This window comes from Mustelus asterias, unplaced genomic scaffold, assembly GCF_964213995.1.
Source record: "Mustelus asterias unplaced genomic scaffold, sMusAst1.hap1.1 HAP1_SCAFFOLD_331, whole genome shotgun sequence".
Taxonomy (NCBI): Eukaryota; Metazoa; Chordata; class Chondrichthyes; order Carcharhiniformes; family Triakidae; genus Mustelus; species Mustelus asterias.
In genome coordinates, this window is record NW_027590293.1 from 59,810 (window position 1) to 80,045 (window position 20,236).

Below are 20,236 nucleotides of genomic sequence, written 5' to 3' on the forward strand. Positions count from 1 at the left end.
AAATGGGAATGTTTAATTTCTGATTTAAAGATATTGTGAATATATTGTCCTGGACAATCAAGGAATTTGAACAACTCACCTTGGGTGTGGTTGAATGGAATAGACAATCTGGTATCCACCTTCATTCTGGTGATAGTATGGAATGTGTAGCTGGAAATCCCTCTCTAACAGGACTGTGGGTGTACTTACACCTCAGGCATTGTAGCAGTTCAAGAAGGCAGTGTTGGGGTTGACAATGGCCGAGGCAGCTACATACAGCCACATATTCTGTTATAATTGAAGGACTGCAGATTGAATATGAAGCATTATGGGACTGGACTATCTTGACCACATTCCTGTGGCTGCTCAGTTTCTGCAATCACGGACCATTAAAGCTGCTTAGCAGGGCCCCGATAGAGGACGTGGTGGGAATATTTACTCAGAATGAGTTAGAATTAAACTTATTCCAAAACACCGGCTGGTGTTCAGCAGCTGATATACCCGAATTTGTAAAAAGAGGGTCTGACCAATCAACAAACCATGGTAGGGAGTCGGTTAAGAAGTGAAGAAGCGTTCTCAGGCATTGTTTAAATTATTTCATCATAAATTTGTGATAAGAACTGTGAGGGACTTGTGACCCGATAGTCGGCGAGGTGACGGTATACTCCAAGTAGCACTGGACTGAAAAGCAGACCTCTGAGCGTAGATTATAATGGTTATAATCCTACCCAAGCATGGTCAGTGAAAAATCAGAGCTCAAGTGGGGACCGGAGAGGTCTCTTACCTGCCATTTGGAAACTAAGAACAAGAAACATATTGATAAAATAATTAGAGAATAGAGCCAACGTTTTGAGTCTGAATGACACTTCGTAAGAGCTCTTATGAAGGGACATCTTGATTCGAAATATTGGCTCTATTCTCTCTCCACAGATGCTATCAGACCCGCTGAGATTTTCCAGCATTTTCTGGGTTTTTTTCAGATTCCAGCATCCACAGTATTTCACTTTTATGATAAAATGATTTGGTCTGATTGGGATCCCCACGACCCTCCCGCGTTGTTCTGACTCTACCAGCTGGGCTGTGGAATTAATTGGATAGATCTTCCAGAGAGCCAGCACAGACTTAATGGGCCAAATGATTTCTATTTATGCTGTATCATTCTCTAAAACAGTGAATATTCAGTATCAGGGACAGAGAGAAGAACCAGTGACTGTGTGATTGAACCCAGCCAGAATCAGCACCATAAAGGGAGGAGTGAGAGGGAAACGGTGTGAAAGCTTTGAAACCATTGCATGGTCCTGCAGCAGAACTTTGAGAAATGGAGCACAGGAGATCACCAATTCTCAATATTTCATTAATTTACCTCAAATGCGAACAATGTTATTATGAATTAATTGTATGAGGTTTCAATGGCGGTTATTACCCAGCATTCGCTGCGGGTGTGAAAGTGCCCTACTCACTCCACAGGAGCCCAGTGCGCAGGCGCAGCGTTGTATCTGGGGCATGCGCAGTGTCACTTTGCTCGGAGCCCTGCGAGTGCGGGAGACGCTTGTTTCAAGGGGTGAGAATCGGTGGGGCGGCGGAGGAATGGAGCCGGGAGTCGGGGTGGGGAGGAAACAGAGGCTTCACAAACATCTGCTGTAGGCCGCAAGGCCTGAATAAGAGCCTTCCGGTCCCGGGTTTGCAGCTCCGGGGATTTTATCCGGGATCAGGCCCAGTGCCGCGGCCGCCATCTTTGTTTAGAGGTGAGCAGAGCGCATGCGCGGCCAGTGGGCGGAGCTTCAGGATTTGGGTGACCAGGAGAGACAATGTTTGAGTCATTGACTGACAGGCCGGGTTCATGGATGCTGCCTTTCCCGGGGGAAGGTGCTGCAGGGGGAATGTGCGGCCATTCGAAGAACAGAACAAAAACATGATCAAAATTAGGAGCAGGAGGAGGCATCTAGACCCATCGAGGCTGCTCTGCCATTCAGTAAACACATGGCTTAACTCAATTTTCCTCCAGCCCCAACCTCTCTAACTCGTCACCTCCTGGTCGGTAAAATTGTATATAACACAGCTTTAAATATACTCAATAAGCCGGCCTCTATTGTTCAATGAGGGAGAGAACTTCACAGCTTACTGAACTTCTGAGAGAAGCAATTTCTCCTCATCTCTGTCTTAGATCATTATTTTTAAATTGTTCTCGCAGTTCCAGATTCCCTGTTGAGGGGTAAACCCTTTCAGCATTCACTCTGTCAAGCACCCTCAGAATCTCATATGTTTCAGTAAGATCTCATCTCATTGATCTAAAATCCAATGAGCAGAGGGTGTACCCTGCCTAACCTTTCCTCATAAAACAGACCCCTTCATGCCCAAAATCAGCGAGTGAACCTTGTCTGAATTGCTTCCAATGTAAGTATATTCCATCTTAAGTAATCTTATGCGAGAAAACAGGAGGGGAGAATGTTATGGATTTATATTCAGGACTGACAAATGACTGTTGGGGGTGACACAGTGGTTAGCACTTCTGTCTCATAGCGCCAGAGACCCGGTTCAATTCCAGCCTCGGGTGATTGTCTGTATGGAGTTTGCACATTCTCCCTCTGTCCATGTGGGTTTCCTCTGGGTGCTCTGGTTTCCTCCCACACTCCAAAGATGTGCAGGTTAGGTTGATCGACAGTGCTAAATTGTCCCTTTGTGTCCCAAGATGAGGGGGAAGGAAAGGGGAGGATTAGTGATGTACGTATATCAGGTTACAGGGATAGGGCCTGAGTAAAGGTGCTCTGTTAGAAACTTGGTGCAGACTCAATGGCCTAAAAGGCCTCCTTCTGCACTACAGAAATTCTGTGATTTTGGAATCTCCTTGGTTAGAAGAAGAGGTTTTTCAAGCAATCTCAAACCCCCAAAAAATGTGTATCTCTTAATTTCAAGCCACAATTAACACATGACTCTTGTAATCTTTTGCAGGGAGTTAGAATATTTGAAGATTGCAATTTTTCTCTGATTCCAGTGCTTCTGACATCTTTCCAGCCGCAGGTTTTAAATTAGAAAACAGTGAAATTGTTTCAGAGGTGAGTATTGTTGAACATTTACCTATAATTTTGAATTTTCGTGCTGTGCTCTGTTATCTGTACTCTGGTTCCACGTCTCTGGGGCTGGTGTGACTCCGTTACTGTGGATCTGAATCCATGTCCATCCATTGCTTTGTTTCAGCTCTGCCCTCCCTGATCACCTCTCTGTCATTGTCAGTTCAGAGAAGGATCTGCAGGCTGATACCTGGGATGAAGGTGTTGTTCTGTGAGGAAAGGTTGGGCCTGTACTGACTGGAGTTTAGAGGTGACCATAGTATTGACATCAGATTGTGAGGTAGTGATTAGTATAGATGAAGAGAGGATGTTTCCAATGTTGGGGATTCCAGAATTAGTCGGCAGATTGTCAAAATAAAGGCTCCCCCATTTCTGATGGCGATGAGGAGAAATGTCTTCCCTCAGAGGGCCGTTAGTCTTTGCAATTCTCTTCCCCAAAGAGCAGTGGAGGCTGCATCATTAAATATACTCAAAATACAGAGATTTTTGATCGAAAAGGGAGTCAAGGGTGACAGGAAGAAAAGTGGAGTTAAGATCACAATCAGATCAGCCATGACCTTGATGGGGAGACGATGGCCTTGTGGTATTATTGCTGGACTATTAATTCAGAAACTCAGCTAATGTTCTGGGGAACCGGGTTTGAATCCTGTCATAGAATCATAGAAATCCTACAGTACAGAAGGAGGCCATTCAGCCCATCGAGTCTGCACCGACAACAATCCCACCCCATAGCAGCTGGCGGAATTTGAATTCAATTAAAAATATCTGGAATTAAGAAATTACTGATGACCATGAAACCCTTGTCGATTGTCGGAAAAACCTATCTGGTTCACTGATGTCCTTCAGGGAATGAAATCTGCCATCCTTAACTGGTCTGGCCTTCATGTGACTCCAAAGCCACCACAATGTGGTTGACTCTCAACTGCCCTTCAAGGGCAACGAGGGATGGGTAATAAATGCTGGCCAGCCAGCAACATCCATGTCCCATGAATTAATTTTTAAAATTCAATTGAGCAGCTTGGTGGGCTGAATTTCTAACTATTTCTTATGATCTGTCAGGAACATGAAATGGTGAGTGTCGATCAGCATTAATTAGCACCTTCAGGAGAATTGGGTAGTTTATATTATAGAACTCATAGAAACCCTACAGTGCAGAAGGAGGCCATTCGGCCCATCGAGTCTGCACCGACCACAATCCCACCCAGGCCCTACTCCCACATATTTACCCGCTAATCCACGCATCTCAGAACTCTAAGGGGCAATTTTTAACCTGGCCAATCAACCTAACCCGCACATCTTTGGACTGTGGGAGGAAACCGGAGCACCCGGAGGAAACCCACGCAGACACGAGGAGAATGTGCAAAACTCCACACAGACAGTGACCCGAGCCGGGAATCGAACCCGGGACCCTGGAGCTGTGAAGCAGCAGTGCTAACCACTGTGCTACCGTGCCGCCCCTAAAGTTTAAAGTTTATTTATTAGTCACAAGTAAGGCTTATATTAACACTGCAATTTCTCTTAAAGACATTGAGATCCTTTGCTCCCTCAGCTTGACACATTGATTTGTCTGGCTAAAAAGTCCCTTTCCTAATGTTCACAATTAAAGGGCTGGTTTCCCCAGGAGATGGCTGACATTTAAAAGGACAATAAATTAATATAGGGCAGAGATATGCTTAGTGTTGTTATATTGTAGATTTGGTATATTATTTATGGTTCTGTAACAAAGTACATTTATTATTATTTCTCGTTTTGTAATGTAACACTGAAGCTATGTTATATATTTCCACTCATCGAGTCATTACAGCGCAGAAGGAGTCCATTCAGTAACTCGAATCCGTGCCGACTCTCTGTAGAACAATCCAGTCAGTCCCATTCCCTTTCTCTATTCCCTTTCCCCTGCGAGTTTATTTCCTTCATGTGCCCATCTAATTTCTGAAATATATTAAAGGGGACAGTAAACTAATATCGGACAGAGACATGTCTGATGTTGTTTTTTATTCATCCTTGGGACACGGGCATTGCCGGCTGGGCCAGCATTTATCACCCATCCCTAATTCCCCTTGAACTGAATGGCTCGCTGGGCCATTTTAGAAGCTGGCTGAGAGTCAACCACATTGCTGTGGCTCTGGAGTCACATGTAGGCCAGACTGGGTAAGGACGGCAGATTTCCTTCCCTAAAGCACATTAATGAACCAGACGGGTTTTTTGGTCAATCGACAATGGTTTCATGGTCATCAGTAGATTCTTAATTCTAGATTTTGTTTTTAAATTCAAATTCCACCATTTGCCGTGGCAGGATTCGAACCTGGGTCCCCATTAGCTAAGTTTCTGGATTAATAGTCTAGTGATAATACCACGAGGCTTTCAGCTCCCCTGTTGTTATATGGTACAGATTAGATATATTATTTATAGCTCTGTAATAAAATACACTTATTATATCTGGCTGTGTAATTTTGGACTGCAGCTATATTATATATTTCCAACAATCTCTTCCCTCAGAGAATTGTTAGTATCTAGATTTCTCTTCCATAGGGACCAGTGGAGGGATTGAATATATTCAAGGATGAGTTGGACAGTTTGTGAATGACAAGGGAGTCAATAATTATTGGGAACAGGCTGGAAAATGGAGAGAAAGCTCAGATGAGGAAGGATTTCTTCACTCAAGGATGTGGTGATGTTTTGGATTCTCTACCCCAGAGGACGATAGAGCCTCAGTCATCAAGAATTTTCAAGAGAGGGATTGATAGGTTTCTAGATATTGAAGATATCGATGGATATGGGGGACAGTGTGGGGAAAATAATGCAGAGGTAGATCAACCAATAATCTCAATGAATGGTTGAGCAGACTCGATGGGCCGAATGCTGACTGCAGCTCCAATTTGTTCTGATTTCTGTGCTGGACAGGAAGCAGTGAGCATGGATCTGTCAATCAGCCTGAATCAGCACCTTCAGGAGAATTGGGAGGGTGAATATTAGATGCAGCAGAGTGAGAATGGAGGGAGAGTGTGTGGGATGGAGGTTCATGGCTTTTGGGGAATGGGAGAGGAAAGAACGTTCATTAGAATCATAGAATTGCTGCATCTTATCAACCGTCCCTGAGCCTTCACAATGAATCCCACTTCTGAGGACACCCTTATCTCTGACTTGTCTGTACTGCTGGCAGTCTCACAAAGCAGCTGCCTGTGTGCTGATACGGGAGGCCCAGCTGGGCAGGTTTAATGCTCCATGACTGTGTCTTTAATGAATGTTCCATGAACTAGAAATGTAGATTTGAATTTCGATCATATTCTAAATTGCAATGTTTTTTTCTAAATTGACTTACAGGATATTAGACAAGGAGAAATCAGACAGAAATCTCCAACATCACATCGAGATCTGACAGAGTGACTCGACTTCTTGGGACCTGAATATCATCGACCTTTGAATCTAGCAGGAGAAATGCTTGTTTGGCCTCTTGGCTTCAAAAGATTGTAAACATCACTGTGACTAGAAATGCACTGAGATACACACACCCGAGTGAGAGTGTTCCAGTGCACTGAGTGTGGAAAGAGCTTTAACCAGTTACACAGCCTGAAAATACATCGCAGCATTCACAGTGGGGAGAGACTGTACCCGTGTTCTGTGTGAGATTTAACTGATTGTTTAACTTGGAGAGTCACAAGGACACCCGCACCATGGAGAAACCGTGGAAATGTGGGGACTGTGGGAAGGGATTCATATCCCCATCTCAGCTGGATATTCATCAACGCAGTCACACTGGGGAGAGGTCGTTCACCTGCTCTGTGTGTGGGAAGGGATTCATTCATTCATCCCACCTGCTGAGACACCGAGTCACTCATACCAATGAGAGACCGTTTAAATGCTCTGACTGTGGGAGCGGATTCAAAAGCTCTCAGGTACTGATGATTCACCAGCGCATTCACACTGAGGAGAGACCGTTCAGCTGCTCTCACTGCTCAAAGAGATTTAGAACATCATACAACCTGCGGAAACACCAGCGAGTTCACACCGGGGAGAGACCGTTCACCTGCTCAGTGTGTGGGAAGGGATTCACTCAGTTATCCAGCCTGCGGGAACACAATCTCACTCATACCAATGAGAGACCCTTTAAGTGCTGTGACTGTGGAAGTGGTTTTAAAAGCTCTCAGGATCTGGTGTCCCACCAGCGCACTCACACTGAGGACAGACCGTTCAGCTGCTCTCACTGCTCAAAGTGGTTTAGAAAAGCATACAACCTGCGGATACACCAGCGAGTTCACAACGGGGAAAGGCCGTTCACCTGCTCGGTGTGTGGGAAGAGATTCACTCATTCATCGAACCTGCGCAGGCACAATCTCACTCACACCAAAGAGAGACCGTTTTAAATGCTCTGACTGTGGGAGCGGATTCAAAAGCTCTCAGGTACTGATGGTCCACCAGCGCATTCACACTGGGGAAAGACCGTTCACCTGCTCGGTGTGTGGGAAGGGATTCACTCATTCATCCCACGTGCGCAGACACAATTTCACTCACACCAATGAGAGACCATTTAAATGTTCTGACTGTGGGAGCGGATTCAAAAGCTCTGGAGAACTGGTGTCTCATCAGCGAGTTCACACTGGGGAGAGACCATTCCCCTGCTCTGTGTGTGGGAAAGGATTAACTCATTCATCCAGCCTTCAGAAACACAAAGCCACTCACTCCAAGGAGAGCCCCTTTAATGCTCTGCCCGAGAGGCCGGCTTCAGAAGCTCTCAGGAACTGATGATCCCCGAGCATATTCACACCGGGGAGAGGCCGTTCAGCTGCTCTCACTGCACAAAGAGGTTTAGAACATCATACCACCTGCAGATACATCAGCGAGTTCACACCGGGGAGAGACCATTCACCTGCTCTGACTGTGGGAAGGGATTCACTGCTTCATCCAGCCTGCTGAGACACAAAGCCACTCACTCCAAGGAGAGCCCCTTTAAATGCTCTGCCTGAGAGGCCGGCTTCTGAAGCTCTCAGGAACTCTGATGATCCCCGAGCACATTCACACCGGGGAGAGGCCGTTCAGCTGCTCTCACTGTTCAAGGAGGTTTAGAATATCATCAACACTGCTGAAACACCAGTGAGTTCACACCGGGGAGAAACCATTCACCTGCTCAGTGTGTGCGAAAGGATTTACTCAGTTATCCAGCCTGCCCAGACACAACATCATCACACCCAGGAGAGACCCTTTAAATGTGGGCGTGGCTTCAAAAGCTCTCGAGAACTAATGTCCCACCAGTGAGTTCACACCAGGCAGAGGCTGGTCACCTGCTGGGAAGGGATTCACTCAGTCAGCAAACTTGGTGAAACACCAGTGAGTTCACAAGTGATTACAGTTCTGGGATTATTCTTGTGAATCTTTCTTGCCCCTTCTCCAGTGCCTCTGTTTCCTTTTTCTAAATGGAGATCACAAATAGAACGTAGAACAGTACAGCTCAGGAACAGACCCTTCAGCCCACCATGTTGTGTCGAACATGATGTCAAATTAAACTATTCCTTTCTGCCTGCCCTTGGTCCATATTCCTCTATTCCTTGCATATTCATGTGCTTATTTAAAACCCCCTTAAATGCCCCTATCGTATCTGCCTCCACCACCATTCCTAGCAGCGCATTCCAGACACCTACCACTCTCTGTGTAAAAAACCTTACCTCTCACATCTCCTTTGAACTTTCCCCGTCTCACCTTAAGTGCATGCTCCCTGGTATTAGACATATCAACTCTGGGGAAAAGATTCTATGTCTCTCATTTTATAGACTGCTATCAGGTCTCCCCTCACCCTCCACCGCTATCGAGAAAACAACCCTCATTTGTCAGTCGCTCACAGCCTCCAATCCAGGCAGCATCCTGGGAAACCTCTTCTGCACCTTCATCAAAGCCTCTGCATCCTTTCTGTAATGTGGTGACCAGAATTGAGCGCAATATTCGAAGTGCAGCCCAAACAAAGTTTTATAAAGCTGCAACATGGCATGCTGACTCTTGTACTCAATAAAGGCAAGCATGCCATATGCCTTCTTTACCGACTAAATATTTGTGTGGCTAATTTCAGGAAGCTATGGACTTGAACCCCAAGATCCCCCTGTACATTAACTGTATACTTATCCTTAATATTTGATCTCCCAAAGTGCAGCACCTCACACTTGCCCGGATTAAAATCCATCTGCCATTTCTCCGCTCATATCTGCAGCTGATCTACATCCCACTGTAACCTTTCACAACCTTCTACATTATCTACAACTCCATCTAGTTTTGTGACATCTGCCAGCTTGCTAACCCACCCATCCACGTTTTCATCCAAGTCATTTATATATATCACAAACAGCGCAGGTCCCAGTACGGATCCCTGCAGAACACCACGAGTCATGGACCTCCAGTCAGAAAAACACCCTCCACCACTACTCTCTGACTTCTATGGGCAAGTCAATTCTGAATCCAAGCGGCCAAGTGACCGTGAATCCCATGCATCTTAATCTTCTGGATGAGCCGACCATGAGGGACCTTGTCGAAAGCCTTACGAAAATCCATGTACACAACATCCACTGCTCTACCCTCATCGATCACCTTCATCACCCCCTCGATGAAATCGATCCAGTCAGTAAGATGTTGACGGTGCTCCCACTGCAGTCCTGTGATGAAAATATAGACTGGTTGGTGAAATGTAGATAACAGGTAGAATTGATATCTAATGAGGACTTTATACTTTAGAATTGAATACAGGGCTCATTGTTACTAACGGGGAAAGAAGGGTTAAAACCCTTCCCCAGAAACCTTTTCACACACACGTGTACATCTCTGAATCTGACACACACCAAATGGAACGTTACACAAGGGACTGGAATTCACTGGAATTTCTTAACAACCTTTCAATAGAAATGTCCTGGTACCGACCGTGACAAAGGACACAACAGATAGCAAGAACCAGGAGGAACCTTTAACCCAGAGAATGTTAATAACCTTGTTCAGGACACCGGTGCCAGGCACAGGAGGATCCCAGGAAAAATGGGACATTTAATTTCTGTGTTTCACAATTCTAAATGACTGATTCTTTAACATAGGAATGTTTAAAAACAGCATTGTGATATTCCAAGGTCAACTGTGTCTGGGAAAGGGGCACACTGATGTGTTTTTATTTTAAACAGGAGGATCCATTGAAAAGCAGCTCTGGGCGATACGAGCACCTCCTGACCTACTTTCAATTCATTTCAAATCACCCATCACTTTCCCTGGAATATTCTTTATTCTTTCCTGGGATGTGGACACTGCTGGCAAAGCCCCAGCACACGTTGCTCATCTCCGAATTGCCCCTGAACGGAGTGACTTGCTCGGCCATTTCAGAGGGGCAGTTAAGATTCACCCACATCGCTGTGTGGGTCTGGATTCACATGTAGGCCAGACCGGGTAAGGATTGCAGATTTCCCTCCCTAATAGGGAGCATGAAGAGGGTGAACTGGACGGGTTTTTACAACAGTCGATAGTTTCATGGTCACCGTTTCTGACACTAACTTTATATAATTCCAGATTGATTCACTGAATCCAATCCCACCAGCTGCCTGTCCCCAGATCCTTTGCTGGGTCTCTGCATTACTCGGCCAGCGACATTCCCACCACCTCCCCCTGAGTGGAATATTCCACACAACCCTTAGTTAAACAGGAAGGAGAAAAGAGAAAGGCTTTGACCTTTGGATGACGTCGCCACAGACTCAAGAAACCTTAAAGCTGACCATTCTGTTAAAAATTAAAAAACTTTATTTTTTTATAACACAGAGTAAGAAACAGGTGAAAAGTAACGATGGACGTTCCGACTGACATCAGAAACATTGATTGACCGGATAAACACTCACTACATCACAGAGCGATCCTCAACCATTAAAGAATTGACCCACAATAAGGAATGAGAGAGCCTTATAAAAAGGGGCAGGAGTTTACACAGAGAGGTGACACCCACAGCTGCTCAGGATGATGGAATTCAGTTCAGGAAGGGGATAAAGTGAGAAGCTTTTGTGATTCAAGACAGAAGTATTGAACAATCTGGAATCAGTGCTTCTCGAGCTTGCTGACTCGCCGAACAATTCAATTAATCTCATCATAAAAACCCCCAGTGTAAATAACATGGATTTGACTGGCAAATGGTGAAGTGTTGCTTTCGACCCACAAGTTTCAACTTCCCATTTGAGCCTGGGACACCTTTCTGTCTCTGTTGCTCGTGTCAATGACAGCCAGGCGACGGAGCTGAAGGCTGAATTTAGCTGAGAATAATGGTGCCTGCGCCCCAGTTGGAAAACTGCCCTGGGCGTCGCAATAATACAGAGACAGGAAGGTACTGGAGTGGGAAATGGGCCTCCAACCAATCAGGACATGGGAGGGGGTGACTGGGGCTGATGGTGACGTGACCCCCGGGGTTCAGTGTCCCTGTGTCCAAAGCGGGGAGTCACAGGAACAGGGGACAGAGCAGCTGAAGAGAAACCATTTGTGTCCAGAACATTGTGAACATCCTTTTGCTCTGGTTGTCTTTGATCCTCAAGTCATTTTCTGTTTGTTTTAACCATGTTCTGTTTCATTAATAAACTTTTATCAGTAAAAATATTTGATTTTTCTGGACATTTCCTGCTGAGATTGATGCACTTTCGGGAAAGTGGGTGAGAGGGGTTGGCAGGCTCTTTAACATGCTGGGCTTTCAAGAGAGCTGTTAAAGATGCTCTCTCTCTGATCCCTCACTCAACTTCACTCCGTTATTTTCCAGTTCTGTTCTGGTCCCGCCTGGGGTAACATCTACTCAATCTTTCTTTCTTCTGAAGGAGCGCTGTGAGTTCTAGGTTACTCGTACATAAGGACAGATGCTTCAAGCAACAGGTCAAGCATGGATGTAAAAGATTCTCCAGCTCTCTCTTTACCCCTATCCAAGTTGTGGACAGTTCTTACTCAGTATTATTTCCCCCAAGCCCTTAATTGTCCCAATCTATAATATTATTCATTTTACTGTAATTTTCCTCACTTTGTGAGCATGTGCAGTGTGTTTAATTGGATCCTGATTGTTTTAGAAATCATAGAAACCCTACAGTACAGAAAGAGGCCATTCGGCCCATCGAGTCCGCACCGACCACAATCCCACCCAGGCCCTACCCCCATATCCCTACATATTTTACCCACTAATCCCTCTAATCTACGCATCCCAGGACACTAAGGGGCAATTTTATCATGGCCAATCAACCTAACCCGCACATCTTTGGACTGTGGGAGGAAACCGGAGCACCCGGAGGAAACCCACGCAGACACGAGGAGAATGTGCAAACTCCACACAGACAGTGACCCGAGCCGGGAATCGACCCAGGTCCCTGGAGCTGTGAAGCAGCAGTGCTAACCACTGTGTTACCGTGCCGCCAGTGAACTCAGTTTCTCTCTGGAGTGTGTGTCAGTGCCTTGATGATGTCACAATGATGTCACAATCCCCTGGCCACATTAACCATTTCATCTCCTGCTGTGTCTCAAGTAGCTGTGTGTGTTTGGGACCCGCTCTTCACTCCAACTCACCATGAATTTAGGCTTGTTATTTTTCACATGTAACAAATCACATCTGTACACTCACTCCGGTATCCCAAAATCATGTCACACATTCTTAACTCTCAGATGTGCTGACGAAAAGATCAAAGTGAGTGTCTGTCTTTCTTATCTCCCCCTGTTATGGTCTGATATTTCATGCAGTGACCGGGCTTTCAAATGTGGATTTCTTTAAAACAAAGTTCATGGATGTCGGAGTGTTTCACAGACCAAGTATTATGCTGGCCTTCACTGATTTACAACTCCGCTAATACATAGAACAATATGGTGGCACGGTAGCACAGTGGTTAGCACTGCTGCCTCACAGCACCAGGGATCCAGGTTTGATTCCTGGCTTGGGTCACTGTCTGTGTGGAGTTTGCACATTCTCCCCGTGTCTGCGTTGGTTTCCTCCGGGTGCTCCGGTTTCCTCCCGCAATCCAAAGATGTGTGGGTTGGGTTGATTGGCCATGCGTAATTGACCCTAGTTTCTGGGGGATTAGCAGGGTGAACAGGTGGGGTTACGGAGAAAGGCTGGGATTATTGTCAGTGCAGGCTCGATAGGCTGAATGGCCTCTTTCTGTACTGTTGGGATTCTATTCTATGAATATAATGAAGCAATATAATGGGCATCTTGTTTATTTTGAGCCTGGGCTAATACAGTGACCTGGAGTTTTATGATCCTTTTGGAATTGTTGGGTGGAGCCTGATTGAAAGGTCAGTGCTGTCTTTGGACAGTTTTTTTTAACAGGAGAAAGTTTTAGTTTCATTTTGTCACAAGCTGTCTGGACTGCAGACTGAAAGCAGTGTTTGTCGTCTCTCTCTCTAGAGTGAAGATTCCGCTGCCTGAGAGTTGCCAGCTGGAAGATAGAAGCAAGCAGTCTCTCTCTCTCTCGATGCTGGAAGTTCCAGGACAGGGAAGGCATAGTTTGAATTCAACATTTTAAGCGCTAATTCACAGCAGGTGTTAAAAAGCTGCCAAATCCAGCATCACGTGAGCATACCTGCTTTCTGTGCAAAGCCTGGAATATATTTGTAGGGATTATTTGATTTGGAACACCAAGCTGTACTGATTGATATAAGAAAGATCATGGTTGTTTTTTATTGCAATTGGTAAAAGTTATGCTATTTTTTCTAATTATATTTTAACTGTGTTCTTAAATTAACTTTGTTTGATAAAAGCTTCCTAGTGGGTCACTTGAATCGTACCTGGAGTGAAACATCTTACACTCACTCGAGTGCAAATCTTATGGCTAGGCTGACTTTGTAAAACACCTTGGATTTCTGACCTGGATCATAACACATTTCACCCACACCCAAGGTGAGTTATTCAAATTCCTTTTTTGTCCAGGACAATATGTTCACAATATTTTTAAAACAGAAATTCGACCTCCACATTTGATTTCAGGTATTAACATATTCTGTTAGTTTGTTCTTTATTGTTGATGTCAGGCTGGGGTTGTTCCTCTTGGAGCAAAGGAGGTTGAGGGGAGATTTGATAGAGGTGGACAAGATTCTGACAGGTTTAGATAAGGTGGACAAAGAAAAGCTGTTCCCATTAGCTGATGGGACAAGGACGAGGGGGACATAGATTTAAGGTTTTGGGTCAGAGATGCAGTGGAGGGGATGTGATAAAGAATATTTTGATGCAGTGAATGGTAATGACCTGGAACTCACTCCCTACGAGGGTGGAGGAAGTGGAGACAATAAACAATTACAAAGGAAATTGGATGGACATTTGGGAGGGTTTCAAACAGAAATGCTGACTAAATATCTCTGAACTTCCTCACACCCTGTCACTCTGTGATCCTTGTGAAATTTAAAATCAGGTATTCGCAACAAGACTCAAAGAGCATCAGCCCACTGGAGGCAAAGTCATGAGACCGGCCAGTCCAGCAGAAAGAAACCCTCTGACTCTCCCCATTGGCCAAGAATGAACAAAATGCAGTCCCGGATGTAATTGAGAGCAGAAACAATAACAGCAGAATCTAATCCCCATATTCACTTGTGAACTTGTTGGTGCGTCCGCAGGGTGGATGAATCACAGAATCCCTTCCCACACTGAGAGCAGGTGAACGGTCTCTCCCCGGTGTGAACTCGCTGGTGTGATTGCAGGGTGGATAACCGAGTGAATCCCTTCCCACACACGGGGCAGTTGAATGGCCTCTCTCCAGAGTGTACTCGCTGGTGTCTCCGCAGATTAGTTAACTGAGTGAATTCCTTTCCACACTGAGAGCAGGTGAATGGCCTCTCCCCAGTGTGAACTCGCTGGTGTGCCCGTAGATGAGATAACTGAGTGAATCTTTTGCCACATGCAGAGCAGCTGAATGGCCGCTCTCCTGTGTGAACACGCTGGTGTTTCTGTAGGTTGGATGACTTACTGAATCCCTTCCCACACTGACAGCAAGTGAATGGCCTCTCCCCAGTGTGAACTCGCTGGTGTGTCTGCAGGCTTGATATCTGAGTAAATCCCTTCCCACACTGACAGCAGGTGAATGCACTCTCACCAGTGTGAACTTGCTTGTGTCTCTGCAGAGTGGATGAATCAGTGAATCCCTTCCCACACACCCAGCAGGTGAACGGCCTCTCCCCAGTGTGGCTGCGCCGATGAGCTTCCAGTAGAGAGGGCGCTTTGTATCTCTTCCCACAGTCCTCACATTTCCATGGTTTTTCCATATTGTCGGTCTCCTCGTATCATTGCAGGTCAATCAGGGCGGCACGGTAGCACAGTGGTTAGCACTGCTGCTTCACAGCTCCAGGGTCCCAGGTTCGATTCCCGGCTCGGGTCACTGTCTGTGTGGAGTTTGCACATTCTCCTCGTGTCTGCGTGGGTTTCCTCCAGGTGCTCCGGTTTCCTCCCACAGTCCAAAGATGTGCGGGTTAGGTTGATTGGCCAGGTTAAAAAATTGCCCCTTAGAGTCCTGGGATGTGTAGGTTAGAGGGATTAGCGGGTAAAATATGTGGGGGTAGGGCCTGGGTGGGATTGTGGTCGGTGCAGACTCGATGGGCCGAATGGCCTCCTTCTGCACTGTAGGGTTTCTATGATTTCTATGATTTGAAGCCTTGTCCACACAGAGAACACGGGTACAGTCTCTCCCCACTGTGAATGCTGCAATGTTTTTTTCAGGCTATGTAACTGGTTAAAGCTCTTTCCACTGTTAGTGCACTGGAACACTCTCAGTCGGGTGTGTGTTTGTGTCCTGGTGTTTTTCCAGTCACACTGCTGCTTAAAATCTTGCAGTGGACAGACCGGTCAAACATTTCTCCTTCCCATTCAGAGGCTGAGGATATTTAGTATCCAAGGAATCGAGTGACTCTGTCAGATCGAGATGTGATAGTTAAGATTTATCAGTGTGATTCCTCTTCTAATATCCTGTAAAAACAATTTACAAAATTCATCACAGTCAGTACAGGATAGAAATTCAGAACAGAGAATTCTAGTTTCTATGGAACATTCTTTCCTCTCTAATTCCCCAAAAGCTGTGAATCTCCATCCCACACACTCTCCCTCCATTCTCACTCTGCTGTATCTAATATTCACCCTCCCAATTCTCCTGAAGGTGCTGATTGAGGCTGATTGACAGATCCATGCTCACTGCTTCCTGTCCTGGACACAGAGAGCTGAAAATCTCCATGCAGACTGCCAGTCTAACAGAAATATGGCTACATTCTCAACTAAGAATGTTTTAAATGGATTGTATCAGTTAGTGAAGATACAGGGGGGTTGTGACTGATGATGATATTGAACTTGCTGCCAACGTGGGTGATCATAGAGTTTTACAGCATGGAAAGAGGCCCTTCGGCCCATCGTGTTTGTGCTGGCCATCAAGGACCGTTCTATTCTAATCCCATTTTCCACACTTGATGTGTAATCTTGCATGCTATGGCATTGCAAGAGCTTATCTAAATTCTTCTTAAATGTTATGATGATTCCCACCTCTACCACCCTTTCAGGCAGTGAGTTCCAGATTCCCACCACCGTCTGAGTGAAAAAGCTTTCCCTCCCATCTTCTATAAACCTCCTGCCCCTCAACTTAAATCCAGGCCCCTGGTTATTGACCCCTCTACTAAAGAGAAAAGTTCCTTCCTGTCCCCCCTATCTGTGCCCCTCAGAATTTTATACACCTCAATGTTAGGCTGGATAACTTGGGGTTGTTCTCCTTGGAGCAAAGTAGATTGATAGAGGTGTACAAGGGTACATGGAGGTGTCAAAGTTTACATGCTCTGTTTACACGTGTACAAGCTCTGACTATGGGTTATCCAGTCTCGAAACGTTGGTTCTATTCTCTCTCCACAGATGATGTCAGATCTGCTGAGATTTTCCAGCATTTTCTGTTTTTATTTCCCTTTCTTTTTCCTTCTCTGCCACCGCTCTGCCCCATCAATAAGACATTGGGACTCAGAGGGTTGATGCAGTTTGATGGACAAGTTGTCTCCATTCTGAACACTGGGGAACAAGCTCCTCCCACTCATTGACAACATTGCCCTCTACAAACATGGCGGCCGCACGTGCGCACTGCTTCATATTGCCCCCAATAAAGATGGCGAACGTTAACCCGAAACGAACATGAGGAACTGCAGGCCTGCTCGGTACAAACTGGGTCCGGGAAGTTCTCTTCCGCATTTTGCGACTCTCACAAGATGCTTACGCAGCGTTTCCACCCACCTGGACGATCCATTGCTCTCTCCGTACCGCCAATCACCTCGAACAGATTTCCGAGCCCAAAATAAAAACCGTTTTCCATCGCCATTACTCACACTGCGCATGCTCGAGTCAAAGTTGGCCCCGCCCCTCGTTCGCTCCTATTGGTGGAGGACCAACCGCTCCAGATCGGTCCTCCAGCTCTGCCCCCTCTTCCCATTGGTCCACGCTGCCGTCAATCAGCCGGGCATTGTGACGGTGACTTGCTGCTTGTCCAATAATCACAGTGACAGAGTCTCAGTGTAACAATGACACACACAGACTCCAATACAATCAGAGTGGGGATGGAGCACAGAGACAACACAGCAAAGCACTGACTTACTCTGAGTGTAACAATGACACACACAGGCTCCAATACAATCAGAGTGGGGATGGAGCACAGAGACAACACGGCAAAGCACTGACTTACTCTGAGTGTAACAATGACACACACAGGCTCCAATACAGTCAGAGTGGGGATGGAGCACAGAGACAACACAGCAAAGCACTGACTTACTCTCAGTGTAACAATGACACACACAGACTCCAATACAGTCAGAGTGGGGATGGAGCACAGAGACAACACAGCAAAGCACTGACTTACTCTGAGTGTAACAATGACACACACAGGCTCCAATACAATCAGAGTGGGGATGGAGCACAGAGACAACACAGCAAAGCACTGACTGACTCTGAGTGTAACAATGACACACACAGGCTCCAATACAATCAGAGTGGGGATGGAGCACAGAGACAACACAGCAAAGCACTGACTTACTCTGAGTGTAACAATGACACACACAGGCTCCAATACAATCAGAGTGGGGATGGAGCACATAGACAACACAGCAAAGCACTGACTTACTCTGAGTGTAACAATGACACACACAGACTCCAATACAATCAGAGTGGGGATGGAGCACAGAGACAACACAGCAAAGCACTGACTTACTCTGAGTGTAACAATGACACACACAGGCTCCAATACAATCAGAGTGGGGATGGAGCACAGAGACAACACAGCAAAGCACTGACTTACTCTGAGTGTAACAATGACACACACAGGCTCCAATACAATCAGAGTGGGGATGGAGCACAGAGACAACACAGCAAAGCACTGACTTACTCTCAGTGTAACAGTGACACACACAGGCTCCAATACAATCAGAGTGGGGATGGAGCACAGAGACAACACAGCAAAGCACTGACTTACTCTGAGTGTAACAATGACACACACAGGCTCCAATACAATCAGAGTGGGGATGGAGCACAGAGACAACACAGCAAAGCACTGACTTACTCTCAGTGTAACAAATACAATGTTTGTTCAAATAATAAGAGTCACGTTGCAGTATGTTAGCGAACACAGCATTAGATCCAATGTAATGGTAATACAGTCAGTATCTAGTGCACCAGAACCAAAGTTTAAGTTTCATTTGATAGTGTGAGTGAGTCATGGTCTATTGAGATAATGTATTTAGATTCCGGTGTGTGTTACTCTGCCACTGTCAGTATCAGACAATAACCTGTCTGTTATTCCAATTCTGCTGTATTTTACATTCTGCTGTATTTCTGCTGTACTTTAACCTGGTGTTGTTAAAACTCTTACTGTATTTTACAACTGCAGCTCCTGGGGCTGATTGGAGTCTGGTATAATCATCACAAAGGTTGGTTTCAGTGTCTCTGAGGTCATTTTAACTGCAGGTAATCTGACAAGGGAGACAAGAGGCCCAACAAACATTTGATTACAATAGGAGGACAAGGTGTAAGGGAGCAATGATATTTTAAGGTGTCTGTGTTATGGTGAGTGTCACTGGGAGGTGAGTGATAAAATAGAAGTGGAAACATCACGACAGATACATGTGACTGACTCGGCCTGACTGAGAGCTGTTATAGTCAAGGCGAGAATAATGAGGACATGGCGAACTCCAGGGATTTCTGCAGTTCTCAAGTTACACACAGGAAACAGATGTGACAGCTCATCAAACCCAATGGTTTAATCTTCTGTTTGAGACACATTATGACCGAAAAGATCAAACATTAAAACCTTAGGAGAGAAACATTCAGAATGTCACAAAGATGAGTGAACTGTCCAATTAATCCCATTCACCAGAACTCTGCCAATTTACCTTCTACACGTATTTATCCAATTCCCTTTGAAAGTTACTATTAAACCTGCTTCTAGCACCTGTCAGTTTGCGCATTCCAGATCATATCAAGTTATTGTGTGAAAAATTCTCCTTATCACCCCCTCCAGTTCTGTTGTCAATTATGTTAAATCTCTGTATCCTCTGCTCACAGACCCTCCTGCACCTGGGAAATAGATTCTCTCCATCTTCCTGCTCCTGGGAGATAATTTCTCTCCATTGACACTATCATAAATCATTTGTCATTTTAAACATCTCTATTAAATCGCCCCATCACATTCCCCAATCTAAGATGGATAACCCATGTTTTTCCTGCCCTGAAGAATTATATGGACTCAAAATGTTAACTGTTTCTCTCTGAACAGATGCCGCCGGATCTGCCGGGTTTTTCTGCTTTTCACCCTGTTTTTCCTTCTATAATCAATCAGAAACTCTTCATGATTTTGAACATCTCGATTAAATAGGAACACACAGAGCCTGAGAAAGATACAGAGCAAAGGAGAGACAGAAAGACTGAGAGAAAAATTGAGAAAGATTTTAAAAAGCAGAAAGTTGAGGTGGTCAAAGATAAAAGCTGAGAATCAGAGGAAACAAGCAATACAGAGAGAATGATATACAATATAAGGGAGCAGGCTATCAGTTCCCAGCTATGGGGAGCAGACGGAACTCAGTAACTGATCCACAGACACAGCTGGTTATATCTGCGAATGGAAACTCTGAACAGAAATAACTGGCTCATTTGTAAATGTCACCACAATGTGACCTGTGTGACTCTGCCCTGACTCTGTGGACAGATAAAGGCCGCATTGACAGATGTT

At 45.4% G+C, this 20,236-nt stretch overlaps 2 protein-coding genes across 2 annotated transcripts in view; one reads left to right on the forward strand and one right to left on the reverse strand.

Annotated features, from left to right (window-relative positions):
- Positions 1-20,236, forward strand: part of LOC144486400 (uncharacterized) — a 67,567-nt gene that overhangs the window by 2,482 nt on the left and 44,849 nt on the right. The gene's annotated exons all lie outside the window — the stretch shown is intronic.
- LOC144486394 (uncharacterized) overlaps positions 9,649-20,236 on the reverse strand; it is a 159,061-nt gene continuing 148,473 nt past the window's right edge. Inside the window, 2 exon segments of the mRNA XM_078204430.1 lie at positions 9,649-9,682; positions 14,596-15,275. Of these exon segments, the coding sequence (XP_078060556.1) occupies positions 9,649-9,682; positions 14,596-15,275 (714 nt within the window).